Source organism: Acipenser ruthenus, chromosome 9 (assembly GCF_902713425.1).
Source record: "Acipenser ruthenus chromosome 9, fAciRut3.2 maternal haplotype, whole genome shotgun sequence".
NCBI lineage: Eukaryota > Metazoa > Chordata > Actinopteri > Acipenseriformes > Acipenseridae > Acipenser > Acipenser ruthenus.
This window is the reverse complement of record NC_081197.1, coordinates 42357366-42372719: the sequence shown is the minus strand read 5'-3', so window position 1 is coordinate 42372719 and position 15354 is coordinate 42357366. Positions and strand designations below refer to the sequence as shown.

At 38.0% G+C, this 15354-nt stretch overlaps 1 protein-coding gene across 1 annotated transcript in view; it reads right to left on the bottom strand.

The window, feature by feature from the left end:
• The window catches only part of LOC117405327 (E3 ubiquitin-protein ligase SH3RF3-like), a 130148-nt gene that overhangs the window by 5322 nt on the left and 109472 nt on the right, over window positions 1-15354 (bottom strand). The window contains exons 8-10 of the mRNA XM_034008291.3: window positions 11557-11810; window positions 8825-9165; window positions 4746-5089 (exon numbers count right to left, since the gene is read on the bottom strand). Coding sequence (XP_033864182.3) covers window positions 4746-5089; window positions 8825-9165; window positions 11557-11810 — 939 coding nt within the window. The remainder of the gene's footprint in view (window positions 1-4745; window positions 5090-8824; window positions 9166-11556; window positions 11811-15354) is intronic.

The window sequence follows — 15354 nt, the reverse complement described above, 5'->3', positions numbered from 1 at the left end:
ATAAAAGTATAGCAAACTGATGTGACCACGTGCTTGTGACAAATATACTCTTCTCGTGGGAACAATGTCAGTGGGGCCAGTGTGTACCAGGCATGTACAATGACAAATTGACATTAATGTCTCCGACCTGAGCAGAGAATTGGCTAGGCCAAAAGGCATGGGCCTCTTTTTTGTTGTCTGAACAGAAGAACAATATTCCAGTAAGGTACCAGGTAGCTGGTACTTCTAACTTTATAATACCGCTGCAAACATCAGCTGGAGGTAACAGGTGTAAGACTGGCAAAAGTCCAGAAGACATCTGACACGTACAACTAAATATTAGGATTTTATGAGACCAGACTTATCACAAACACTTTTGACATTTTTCACAAAGTTCACAAATCCAAGATCTCAAAATCATTTAAGAAAATAAGGAAACAATGGTAATGAATTATAAAAACGAAGGAGACACATAAATGTCTGTTACTCCCTCAATAATAAATGCCTACAAGTAGTGTAACAAGTCTTTTGGACATTGATTTTTTTTCAGAGTAACATGTCTTTTGTTGAAATAATAACTGATGAATGCAAAACCTTCCAAGTCTGGGGCACCATTACTATGATGTCATTTCTCTACCCACAATGCACCTCACTGTTATTAATCTCAGTTCCAAACCTCCAAAAATCAATTGATCATTTTCGGCCTGACAAAGAATCAGTGCATCCATGGTTCTGAATGATCAGAAGAGAGGGGGATCTATAATACAGTCAGGCTGGGGAAGGACATCGCAAATACTACCAGTATGACAGCTTTGTTCCTGGATTGAAAATTGCCTTTAATAATTGTATTCATCACTTAAATAAGTGCTATATGCAGAAGGCATTCCTTTTTCTTCATACTGTATGTGTTTTGACTGGCTTCTAGAGATTCACTATCTTTTAATGTTTTTTTAATAGATTTTTCTGCTGAGATATACAAGCCATCAAGCTTGCAGCAGAGAGACTCCCACCTCTTATTTTATGAATCCCTACAGATGCCCAGTAACAGTAACTCTGAATCAAGATTAGGGATCGAGAGAGCTTCACAGCATTACAAATGGAATCCCACAAAAAACTATTAGGAATTAGCGAATGGATGTTGGTTGCCTTGCCAAGGGCCAATCTGTACATCTGTACACATTCAGTATGTGCCTGTACCTATTTAGTAAGCTGACAGGAGCTGCCTCACATAATTATTCTTTATTAATTCCACAGGCATCGCCAGTCAAGTTATTTCTGAGTAGTGCACATTTTCATCACCGATGGGAATAAAGGGCAGAGATCCAGAGTTCCCTTATCTATTCATCAGCACAGACTCTTCAATTCTCTGTCAGCAGTTCTCCTTTCCAGAACCTGAACAGAGCAGACTTTCTCAGAATAAGGTCTAGCTCTTAGACAAATCAAAATGTGTTTATAATTACGGTCTGTTTCTTTTTATCTGCTGCTTGCCAACAGCACACACCTGAAAAAATGGAGTTGCATCGTAATCCTGTCTGCATATTTAAGTCTCACAACTTTCATACTTCTTCTCTGATCAAATGGGCAACTCCAAGTCCATTGCTGGGTTATAAATTATGGACCTGAAAATAAGTAAAGTGAGTTTCCTTTTGAACTATGTAATATGAGACATTCAAGCAAAGTTGGACAGAGGCATAACACTTAATACATCTTACCCAGAGGGTGCCACAGTGACATGGTTTGGAAATTCATGAATGTTTATTTTTGGCAAGGAGGCATAGCATCTCTTATAGTGAAACTGTGGAGGAGCTGGTGGATGACGAAATTTCCAGTAAGTACAGTGTCAGTGAATGATTATTGCTGTCAAACGTCTATTACAAACTTCTATTGTTTACAATATATACATGATTTATAATCTGGTCTGTTGGGCCTGGAGATTTTTTTTCTGTATCTGTGTATTACTATAAAACACTCAATGGTAGAACATATAGTAACCTTCTTTAAAACTAAATGAAAATTATTTGACAATTGTTTAGACAATGAGAAATAATGTTTCTGTTACGATTACTGTATGCATATCTGTTTAATAAAACAGCCAGCTGCAAAGAAACCCAGACTGACAGCCTCTGACGTTCTCTGTGTAGAAATCTCATTTATTCTCATTTGTAACAGTGATAGTGTTCTTCAGCCACCATCAGCATACAGTCAATCATTCACTGAATAACTTTGTTTCAAGCCAAGGAAGGCATTCACAATTAGATTGAAAGTGGGTGAATTTAGAGGCTGTGGCGACCCAGACACAGAACTGCAGTCTAAGTGCTTTTTGCACACTTTTAATAATCAAATAACAAATCAACAAAACACTGGAACAAAATAAAGGTTTAAACAAACACTACAGAACTCAAATAAACAAACCCAAAACACCCAAGCTCTGCTATCCCAGTGCTCTCTTTCTCTACGTCCTTCACTTTTTCTCCCCTTCTCCCCTTCTCCCCTTCTCCCTCTCACTTGTCTCTTCTTCACATCCTCCACAAACAAACCTCTTTGTTCTACTTTTATACCATGTGGCCAGGGAATGATTGACAATTAACCATTTAATCAACCACCACCTGGCCACATTCTGCATTCAACCATTCACTCTCAGTTGAACAACAAATCATTCAATCCAACAATCAAACAATCAACAACCATGTGGCTGTGCAAACGATGGCTATCTTGGTTACAGGATGTCCCTTCACCAAGATGTCCGCCAATCATTCATCCAATAAATATCAAGATTGTTGCAAAGTATACCATCATTCATACAGACATCACTAGCCTTTGAGGCTATTTTGACCTACTTTCAATTCACATACTTATTTAAAATGCAAAAGGAACCAAGTCCATAAATAATTATTTAATTTGACAAAATTGTATCCAAATCGGATAACCGGTTCAACACCTATCATAAGAAAACTGAAAACAGAGAATCGTCTTGGTGTCAAAGGTTTCCCTGAATGTGCCTTAGTCTGTCAGTGTGACAATGACCTTCATAACCTACAGCAGTTTGTGAGTTATGGAGTGTGAAAGTCGGACAGAAAAAACAATTTCAGTTTAACTAATAATAATAAATAATAAGAATGTCCTTTTGGTCTCTCCCTGCAGCAAGTCTTGAGACAGGTAAGGAAAGCTGTGCTTTCACTTTTATTTCTGCATGCATAAAGGCATTAATCATAATTATCAATGAATTACTGTGAATTACTACGCTGATAAATCTTTGTTAAAAAGCCATACAGTATGTTTTAGTTCTCACACCCTGTCACTATATGAATACATTTCATACCAGGGCTGAGTAAAACAAAATGAAAATGTATAGTGTGAGACAAGCTGAGGGCACTTTTAAATGAAATACTCTATTATACATAATGAAAACACTCCTTAGTTAACAATGTCCTGGAACAGAACATTACATTCAATTTATTTCTAATATTTCTGCCCTCGAGCAGCAACAGGGAGAACAGTCAATTTAAATGGCGGCCCATTCCACTCAAAGATTTGCAATTTGTTTGCTAAATTAGATTGGAAACAACAGTTGACACACCAGCATCACAAATCTTGTAATGAAAGCCTGCATTAATCTAAATAAATATAGCCATTAATTATTTACAGTGGAAAATTCAGCTGAGATGACCTTCTATTTCACCCAGGGATACCCGCTAACCGTAACCAAGTAAATTAAGTTATTAAGTTTTTAGCCATATATATATATATATATATATATATATATATATATATATATATATTGTATCAATTAATTATTTGAATGCTAAGTCTGCAAGATATGAGATTTTATAAGTAGTATCATTTGCAAACTAATTCATGCTCCCCTCCTTGGGTGCTTGACAAAGTGAATTGAAATATGCCAGCAACAACAACAACAACAACAAAAACTTTAATTATAAGTAAAATGAGAGCTCAGCTTTAAATTATCCTCTTGTTAACATCACGCAAGCAGACTGAAAATAATGGGGCCAAATCATATATTCACAAAGTGCATACAAATGAGCATGTAGATAAATAAATATGTATGTGTGATAATGTATATCATCAAATCATTTTAAAAAAATCTAGAAGCTCATTGGTTGAAACACCATGCACAAGTCTCTTCTAATGAATATTTAATTATTTAAATTCAGTACTGAAGTTAAATTATTTAACAAGGCAGAAACCAGTTAAATGAATATTTAAAAAGGGATGCTAGCATCATATTATTTTATAAGGAACCCACTTCTAAATTGTTCAGAACATCCTGGAACTACTGAAAGTGGATCTTTCTAGCTCACTTCCTAATCATTCCTACTTCTTCATTGATAACTCCGATCTGAAAAATACTGGCTGGACAATCAGGTCCTGATTCACAGAAATATCTTACTACTGCCAAAAAAACAGATCCCATGTCTCATTTAAGACAAGTATAACCTCTTTGCCACTGACTTTCATTTGGAAAGACCAAAGCCCTTGTCAAATACCTAGAGGACACATCTAGTGCACTTGGAGACAACAGTCTCTCTCTCATTAGTGTAACAAACCTACTATTTTCTCCTAATACACTTGATGCACCTTGTAGTTATCTCTTAAGCATATTACTTAGCTTTTTGGAACTTAATGTTTTGATGTTAACAGGTGTTCTTCTTTTGATAAACAGGTGTGAAAAATAGACCAGAGTTAATCCTTTAAAGACCTCACTCAAAAGGATATTGAATTACACAGATCAGATAGTAGTATCCTACCTTTCTCTCGAGAGGGGCTTGGGTTCTGGACGGAGGGCCACCATTGAAGAGCATGGCTGTCTGGCAGGAGGCGAGACTGAGAAATTCAAATCCAAAGAGCCAGACTTCTTGTGCAGGGGCTCTATTCCCATGGCTCCCTGCATCTCGCTCTCGATGGGACAGGAGCCTGCTCTCCCATGATTCAACACTGACGACACCTCAGGACCCATGGCCCCCTGTATAGGTGCCTTTGCTGCTGCCTGTGTTTGGGGTTCGTGGGTGGGAGAGACAGAAGGCGAGGAGCGGGACTTCTTTTTTGCAGATGCTCCTGACAAGAGCTTCAGTAGTCCTCCTTTCTTCTCCTTCTGCGCATAAATATAAAATACAGCAATATTAAAAACTTGAAACACACTTATCTTTTTCTGAAGGTTCTATGTGAGCTGCTATCATTTCTAAAGGGGAGGGGGGGGGGTGTTGCAGCAGTTTTAGATAAGATAAAAATAATCTGATACTGGAAATCTTTAGGATCAAGGAACTAAATTAGAAAGCTTTCAATCCAAAACAGTGTGCATGGAGACTGAATTGTTTAAAACCTACAAGATATATAATTGCATTTAAATAAGCCAATTGAATCATAAAGTTATACCCTAAGTGTTTGTTATCAATTAAGCATCAATATTAATATCTAACACAGTGACCTGCTGGATAAGGGCTGAAGGAAAGGGAGTAATGTCAAGCACTTTTTCTTATACTTTTTTACACATTACAGTGCTACAAACAAAGGCACCACAGCCATTACAGCTAGTTTCAAGAAATGAAAGCCCCGTTAGCTTTAGAAGGCCTCTTCCGAACAATAATTCATGTTCAACTCAGAGGCTGAATAGCTGAGACAATCCATTAGATTTACAGTTAAGAATTTTATATGTACAAGTTCCCCATGAGATGATGTTTACTACACACATGAACAGAAGAACATAATAAATGCTGAGAAGGAGAAGAGGCCCTTCGGCCATTGAGGCTCATACCTTGTCAGCACACCAGTTGGCACATCAGATGTAAATTTAATTTTATAGGGCAGAATCTAATTAAGAAATCGTATGTCAGTTCATACATAATTACATTTTAATGACCAACCTGATTTATAAAAGGTTACCCTTTATACTTTATATATTTACAGTGGAAAGAAACAATACTCTAAGTGTATAGAGAGATGTAAACAATGTTTATTATAGCCCTTTTTACAATCCTGTGAAGGGACTAAGAATGCTATGATTGTATGTCCAACGTGGCAAAAGAGGAGACAAGTTCACTCTCAATCCATTCAGCTTTTCACTGACTCAACAATAGGAAACTGCTGTAGCTTAAACTAGCATGGACAAGTCTGCTTGAAAATAATTTATCCCTGTATTGTAGTTTAACACGTATACTGAAGCCTTAGAGGAAAACAGCCTTTTAGATTCATTTGTGTTAGCAGGCTCAATAATGCTACATAGTAATGGTTATATCAGTTTAAAATATTGTCCCATGCATTATTTTAAGCATGCCAGATGTGCTAACTGGATCTTTTAAATAACCGCTTTATAGCCAACATAACATTCTTTTTTCCTACAGCTTGCAATCTCCAGTAATAACCCATGACCTCCACATTTGAGAAAACCAGTCCACAATTACTGTGCATTGGGCTGTGAAAATCCAATAGCTCAATGTCTTTATAAATGACAAGCCTCTAAATGCAACAGAAAAAAAAATCATAGTATTGTGGCCAAGGGGCTCTATCTGTTAACATTTGCAAAGTGGATTTTTGGTAAAAAGCCAAGGGAAACAGGAATGTATTTGACCTACAGCTTTTGGTGATGACTCACAAAAGCAGAAATAATTGGGCTGTTCCTATATGTAAAAGGCAAGGTTGATTTTTAAGTCTATTATACTGCCTGCTGACAGCTTCTATAAAAAAAAAAGAATTGCCTACTTAGAACCTGCTACAGTTTGTAACTAATCGTTTGTCAGCAAAAAATCGGGGTCATTGTGACAAGTCCTAGCAAAAACAAACTGCAAGTCTCCTGTCTTTACAACCATGTTAGCTATAGAGTCGCAAAGAAAAACCCCACAGTGTACAGCATGATGATTCATACAGCAAGCATTTCCTTTGCTAAGTTATTGTTGAAAATGTCGCTGTTTTTTTTTTTTTTTGGCAAAGTGGTTTGCAGTGCACAGGTGTAGTGGTGATGTGATTATGAAACAGAAAACAGACGACAAAGTTCACGATCCAAGCGGGTTTTATTTTTGTATTTCTGGTCTGGTGACCACAAAAAATAATCCTAGGCAATACACAGCAATGTGTATTGCACTGTTCCAAAACAAAAGGTTGCAGTCCCGAAATAATAAGACACAGTTCATAAATAACACAGTATAACACACACAAAGACACAAAGTCCAGAGTGAGTGCTATAGTGCTTGTGGTGTAATACAATTTATCTGTGTACAATGGTGCAGGGTCCGGGTTTAATGCTGGCCTTAAGCGACAGCTCCGGATTGTGTTAGCCGTCTAATAATAAGAAACAAGTAGATTTTTAGACACGACAAAACAAACAAAACACTTGTGGTAATTCACAGCATTCCTTCCGGTTCATCTTAACCATAAACAAAGGAACAGATCACCTCGCTATGTCGCCTTATATACCATCAGTCCCACCCCCTTGGTTATTCTGGGACTACATTTGGACACAAGGGAGCACATTTATGCTTTCTACAGTCACTAATTAACTCCTGTTATTATTATTATTATTATTATTATTATTATTATTATTATTATTATTATTATTATTATTATTATTATTATTATTTATTTATTTATTTATTTATTTTTAATTGGAAAGAAACACATTGAAAGTGCTTAAACATATTATATTTTTTAGTTGCTAGGTTCAATTTTTGTAAGATGAAAAGATGTTAAATAAAGACTGGAGTAAACATTTTGAAAACATGCCAGTACTTGTGGAAGGGTAGTGCTGTCAAATATACACATTTTAACTGCAAGGGCGTTACACTTTCAACATTTCAGGCTAACTAGCAAAGTCTCAGGAAGAGAATTCTACGAAAAACTTATTTTTTATTCATTTTTCAGTACAATACAGAAAATATTATAATTCTGGCAAAAAGGGATTTGAGTTGCGTGTTAAGAAATGATATTTCTCTATGATTATATTGTGTTAAAAGAGTTGAAGTTTATTCAAGTGTAACTGCTGCAAACTCACAACACTACTGTAGCAGGGATGATGAGAATGTGTAGACTTCAAGTTTATGGGGGCACATTGTTTGTGAAGTGTCTGAAAACCTGAAGATGGTCTCAGCAGTACTATGCAATAATTTACCACTAAAAAAAGTAAACTGAGAAGTGAGGCCCCTATAGAGTAAGAATATAGGGGATATTCAAACAGGAGGTGCAGATTCTTACCTCGAAATGTGCAGGTGTTACACAGTCTATTTGGAGTGGAATCTTTAGTAGTCTCAATAATTCATACTAGTCTGGAGATAACCTTAAAATCATTTGTTGTAAAATGACACACTTAAAAGAACTGCCTTTTGGATGAAGTGTTGATTTATAGCACATGTGGAATGTGTCGTTAGCTGATGTTTATCAATAACTTCATAAAACAAAAGGCAACAGCATCTACAGTAGGTACTGTAGCAAATGTTCCTACACTCACTGTTTTATATTTATGTGTGAGAAACGTGTGTTCTAAGCCCTAATTGTGAGGTGTTAAGCACTGAGGGCAAAATAAGGTTGTTACGCTAAAAGTAGTTATAATATTTCTAATTGGTTAACTTACTCCAGATTTAGTATTCTCAGTAGGTTGTTATAGGTATTCATAAGGTAAAAACATACTCCATTTCTCACTAAAGCAATTTTTGGTATTTTATCGAAATTGTGAAATACCTGACAAGCAGACCAAATGCATCTAATTAGTGCTCAGAAATCCAATGTGATAATTTACTGTACAACTGAATAACATGAAAAAAGGCATCTTTTAAATAGCGACTGCCAGCATAAAGGTACAGCATATCCCAAGATTGTTATGGGTGGATTCTTGAAAGGTTACCTTCTCTGGTTTCTTTTCTTCTGCTTTAGGCAGGCTTGGCGCAGTGCTGGTGGGGTGGGAGGGCAAGGAGGGATGGGGTGCTCCACTGCCTGCCTCTCCGTTCAGGTTGGCAGCGTTCACGTTGGGAGGGGTAATGGCAGCAGCGGCTGAGGTGAGAGGAAAGGTGGGCCGGACACACGGAGACCCTGGGGTACCTGGGACAGGTGGCTGGTGGATGTGTTGAGGGGACACCATGGAGTGGGGCCGAATCACAGTCGCCGGGGAGCGTGAGGGCGAGCTCTGAGTTCTGAGAGGAGGCACAGTAGCTGTAGGCCTCTCCTGTGTCTCAGCCGCAGCATGCACTGTTGTGGAAAAAGAAAACAGACGGTGTTAGATGCAGTGCAAATCTACACTTGCCTACAAACCAGGTGCCAGGAATCAGTCAGTTGAATCCTGTTTAATACCACAGAAGAAAATAAAGTGACAGAAAAGGAATTCATCTTTTCATTATTTTGACTTGTTCTGTCCTGAAACGCTGTTTTGTGTAAAGGGTAGATGTGTGTAACAGTTACTGTCAGTTGATTTTAGACTAAGGTACTGTAAGCAGATAATGTACAATAATAATTCCATGCGACTTGTTTCATTCTGTATCCATGTGCAAATAAATAATTTATACAAAGTTAGGTTTTCCAGCAAACTCCATTATTTTACCTTAAACAAGCCCCACAATGTGCCAAAATTCCCCAGGAATCCATAGAAACAGTAGTCCTATGAAATATTATTTGCTGCTCCTGTGATCAAAAAGTGTCACTAATTTGCCATTTCCGACCACTTTCTAACCACCCCTACGCCTTTTTTCTGAACCCTGTGTCCACTTAATTAAGGGAATAAAGTCACAGCAGTCTCAAGTGTTGGATCATAAGAATATTTAGGGTTTATTACAATAAGGTGTTCTGCAAAATAAGTGGAAGAGTGACTATATATTGTAAGGAAGACTCAGGAAAAGTCTGTTTCTAAGCTCCCCAGTGGTACAGTAAGGTTTGAAACTACGGAGGCTGCTTTGTCAAACTGAAAAACAGACAGCTTTTAGTTTTATTGGATGCTGGGGTTTAACTCGGTTTGTTTTAGTAGTCAATAAAATGGGAGAGAATACAGGGCTTGGTGACAATGAATGTCACTTTAAAGAAATGGCAAAAACATTTTAGAGACAGGGCTGACACAAAACATTCCTAACCCGTTTTCAAAAGTGAAAGTTTGAAAAAAACCTTGCACATTAGAATGGTGCAATTCACAGGCGAGACCCTTGCGGCTAGCCTGGTAGAGCCGTCTTCAGCCTCGGGGTCTCAGGTCTCCCCACCTCCGCCAAACCTCAAGCCCAGCGCACAGTATACCTTGCGCGCAGGCTACAGCCGATTCCTCCCGCAACCACTCTAGATCCCCCTCGAGGGGTCGCTCCGGATGAGCAGGACGTGGTGATGAGCAGGACATGGTGATGAGTGAGGAGGAACAGGACGCTCTTTCTATAGCGGCTTCCTGGAACGAGGAGTCCTTCCTACGGGGAGAGACTCAAGACCCAGACCTGACCCAGGTAATGGCCCCCAACTCTGAGCTTGCCTCATAGCCTGAGGTTCCAGCGCCCTCGAGCTTGGTTCAGCTGCTTGTGGAGCGAGCCTCCAACTTCCTCCAGATTTCCTGGAAGGCAGTCTCCGAACAGCGCAAGTCTGTATTCAGACCAGCGCATACTTAATCGTAAATATTTGACAGAAAATGGTGATGCTTTAGTTGGTAAACTTACATGGAATGCATTGATGGAAATGTCCAGTGTGATTTTTGACGCATTTTCCGATGGCTTGCACCAGCCAGTTCTGTCAATTTTATTTTATTTTGATGATTTCAAAGCGAATAAACCTGACTTGTTTTGTGCTGATGTCATGTACATACCTTCTGTAGATACTATTTCCGTCAGCACAGCGACTGCCCAAACGTTCGCAAAGTACCAGTTAACTTGGGAAAATGTGGCTTCGACTTGCACAGATTGTGCTTCATCAGACATGCCAGGGACATTAAACCTAATCAGAAACCAGAACTGCTACACATCATATTCCACATGTAAAGTGTATATACTGAGATTTCCCCGATTTTTACAGATGTTTCAATTAAAAACTATTTTTTACCGATTTTATCCCTATTTTAATATATGTAAAGAGAAAAACCGAAAACGCTGAACACTAATTATACTATAGCAGGCTGCCTACAGTAGTGCTGTGCACCAACACAAAAGAAAACATTGCTTTTAACAGCAACACTAAAAAAAAAAGGATGAATGCGCACAAGATGCAAAGTTCAAAATAGTCTGAGACAAATAACGGCAGTTCAAGGGTGTTCGCTTACTTCATCAAACTGAAGTTGCAGCCCTAAAAACAATACCTGGATGGAATAATGTTACTACACAAGGCACACAAAATGTTAAATTATGGCCATGTGGTCACCGCTTAAAACTAGATGCTGGCCCACCGCTGAGAAAACGACTCGGCATGTCTATTGGCTTTCCCCATGACATTAAAGATGACACCAAAACCTAAAAACAAAGCATTGCAGAAAAATATAAATTCAAAGGCAGAAAAAAAATTGGTTTACATTCACATTGGCATCAGTAAGATGAAGTGAGGCAGAATCATTCAGAAAATAAATAATACAAAGTTACAATGGCCCTGGGTCATTGGGAAGGTGCTGCCACAGCTGTCAGGACTCACCCAGTTGCATTGCACTGCGGGCCTGGTTGACTGTCTGCTGGCCTGAGATCCGCAGGCAGTTCTTGAACTGCATGGAGGCGGGCTGCAGCTGTGGGGAGGTGGAGGGGGCAGCCAGGGGGGCAACAGGCCTGGCCACAGCGTTCAGGAGGACAGGGCTGGAAGAGCTTCCAGGCTGGGGGGAGGTCGGGACCCCCTTGACCGGTTGAGAAGAAATGGGAAGACCAGTTCGGGACTGTCCCACAGCAAATGGTGCCCTGTAGGGGAAAGAAAAAACAAACAAACAATCAGAGTGGAAGTGTATTCCAATAATGGCCCACTTTTCACAGATTTTGCGCCTGAGCACTGTTTCTATCATAGGAATTACAAAACTACAGAAAACAAATTAATAAGCTATTTAATGTAATGACTAGTTGTAAGTGTGTAAGTGCTGCCTTTTTACAAAGAGGTGCACACTTTCAACTGGGGAAAAAAAAAAAAACATTTTTAAAACTGTTATTATACAAACAGAGCTTTGTGATTGGTTCAAGGAAACAATACAGTTTTATTATAAATAAAAAACAAAACAGGTAAGAAAAAAATTGTATGATTGAAGAACAGAATTACTTAAAATAATACTTTTCGAGGTTATCAAAACTCACTGGCCAGCTTCTCCAAATCATAATTATCAATATATATATATATATATATATATATATATATATATATATATATATATATATATATATATATATATATATATGAATGGAAAAATCACCAGTTGCAATTCTAAATAAAACTAATGACTACCTACAAACCCCTAAATTACATTTCTGGCTTGGTATCTTTATTGTGTGGTTTTCAATGTGAAGTAAAAAGAAGATGTGGGCTGTGATCATTAAGACAAGTACTTGCTTGATGTTTCCATTATTTCCTGAATCTGTCAAGATGAACTTAGAACGTAATGAACACGGTTTCTCACAACCTGGTAAAATGCAAATATCCCCTCTTTTTTTTTAAAAAGGAAAATTGCGACACACACTATTTCTGCCTGACCTATAAAAAATTCTAATTGGAAAGCATGTTCGCTTCTTGAACATAAATAGCTTCTGGCTGATAGACAATTTGGCAATTCATTTTCCACCGCCTGCGTTGATAGATTTTGATATTCTTGTTTTATAATGTCATCAATATATCCAAGTCAATAAACTGTCCTCAAGAATGCCTCCAAGGATTCCTTGGCAAAGCTGTTCATGATGAATTGATATAAGGAATAAAACTAACAATTAATAAGGTCTATCCCATGATAGAGCAGTTTCCTGGATTGGATCCTATAGCAGTTCTTACCTCAGTGCCATGGAAAAGTATCTTATCATCTCATCTCTCTTTTATATGCTGTGCCCCAGGGACTAGACTAGCCCATGCATTATTAATGATTACCCATATGTATAAACATCACATGCCATTTCCTTTTGTTTGTAATACTTGCAACAGCTTTCTCTATATTTCAGATGATTGGATTAAAAAAAATAAAACAATGTACATCTTGTATTAGGACCTATTTCATGTAAACACTTCCAAACAGGGATTCAAAGGCTTTTTGATTAATCTCGTAAGTTGGCTAAAAAAAAGACAGGTTTAGATATGAAAACTGTTACACGCTTGGCTAAGTATTACCCCTTTAAAAAGGCAAGGAGACATGCAACAGTATACTGCACTACAGCTTACATCTTAGAAGGAATGTCATCTTGAGTACAGTAGACTGGGTGAAGATAAGCAGTTCTGGCTGTTCAAGCTGTACACAATGACATCTCCTATGCAATATCCTAGACACAGCATGTTATATTATTATACAATTAGAAAAACACACACTAAGGAATTGTTATTAAGCTTAAAATGTGTGTTTTATGTTCTGCACACATGACAAACTCAGTGAATTCTTATGTAATGTACAATGTTGGGACTACGTACAGCTTTCCATAATCCCTTTTAATAACAATTTGTTGTAAATGGATGACTTTATTACCACATTTTGACAGCACTAATAATCTTCATCTGCTCACATTTTCTTTTCTAGGTAACAGACTTCATTTACTCTTTAAATAGCTGCATTTGCATGATGGAGTTGTGACCTTTCCAGGGCTTTTAATTTGTTATAATTGGACTGTGGACAGAATCACCTGGTTCCTATTTTATTTACAAATGCATTTCTAATAAAAGTACTACTTATGTTAACCCTTTGAAGCTCTCAGCAACAGTCACTGCAGTAAATTTGTTTTCCACATTGCATCAAAGTTGAGGAATTCTTTCCAGGCACAGCTACCCTTCAATCAATTTTTCAATCTGTTAGTGGTAACTTAAAAACTTTAAAGTGAAAGCTTGTATGTTAGGATACACCATTCCAGATTTGGGGGTTTAGATCTTGTTTAAGGGTTTGGCTGAACTTTTGTGTTTGTCCCCCGTCACTGTTAGAAACACAAAATTTTGACTCCTCAAGTTACAAAATGCAGTTTGCGTTTGAGAACAGGGGCTGAATTTGTCTGAGTCTGTTAGGAGCTGGGAAAATGTTGGACCCTGTTTTCTGTTTTATTGTGTTTTGATGGTTCATGTAGCAATATTAAAAGAAACTCATTAAACTACATGACAAATGCATCGACTATAGCACACATGCCAACAGTCCCTATATGGTCGGGACAGTCCCGATTTCCTGGCAAATGTCCCGCGTCCCGATGCATAGGAAGTCCTGATATTTACACATAGAAAAAAATGTATTTATTCTGCACAGCAGAATCAGTGAAAACCACAAGCTGTGCTCTTCGTGCGGCTGACACATCTGCTGATTACTAAATTACCGGTATGCAAAGGTAAGAACGCTTCATTGTGTCTATGTTTACTGTCATGCTGGTTGTATGGTGTTGAGTTGAGGGAATACGTCTATTATTATATGAGTGTTTTTTGCGTATGACCCCTCCCATGTGTATGATCCGTATACCGCCCCCCCCCCCCCCCCACCAGGGGACGAGCGTCCCGCTGAACAGTTTCCAAATGTTGGCAAGTATGCTATAGGTCTTTCTCAGTGTCTTCAAAACCTCTGTCATTTAATTTTATGAGCTTGTTTTAGTATTACTGCATAAACCTTTGAGGAAAGTGCCTGTTTTATCTTTAACTGAATATGTCTTAAAAATAACTCACTAGGAGAAAAAAAAAGAAAATACAATACAAACATGAAATCTGATCCAGTGTGTTTTATAACCTTCTATGTAAAATGTCATAAGGAAAAGCTTAATGAAGTGGCCAGTTACTGTGTCTTTATGGTAGACACACCACCAGCACAGTACGGTATGCTGTACATTCATAGTCCTTAGACATAATTCAATGACTGGCAGAGAATATCACAGCCTTCATTCACTTTAAGAAACCAATTTATGTCCAATTCCCACTGGTTGCAGCACCTTTTTTTTTTTTTAATAGCACTAACCAGCATTATGTTAATGAGTCAAAGTGGGGCTATTAAAGCTGGTCCATACATTTTAATCACTTTGTGACAGCACAATTTGAGCTACTCAGTTGCTATCATGAAAAGTGGCCTTAAGGTGATTAAAATATCACCTGCTGATTTATGACAGCAGGTTTTAATTTGTGCATATTGTTCGTTGGTCCGTGTCATTTCTAAAAGGCTGACCATCTTCAGCTTTGGAGGAATGGAAATTAAGTGGAATTACATTTTCTGGGAACAGCAGCACACTTCAATGTGAGCCATGTCTGCCAACTAGCAGCTTGTTCTTTTGGACTGGACAGGCCAGGCTACCAGGAAGACTATAA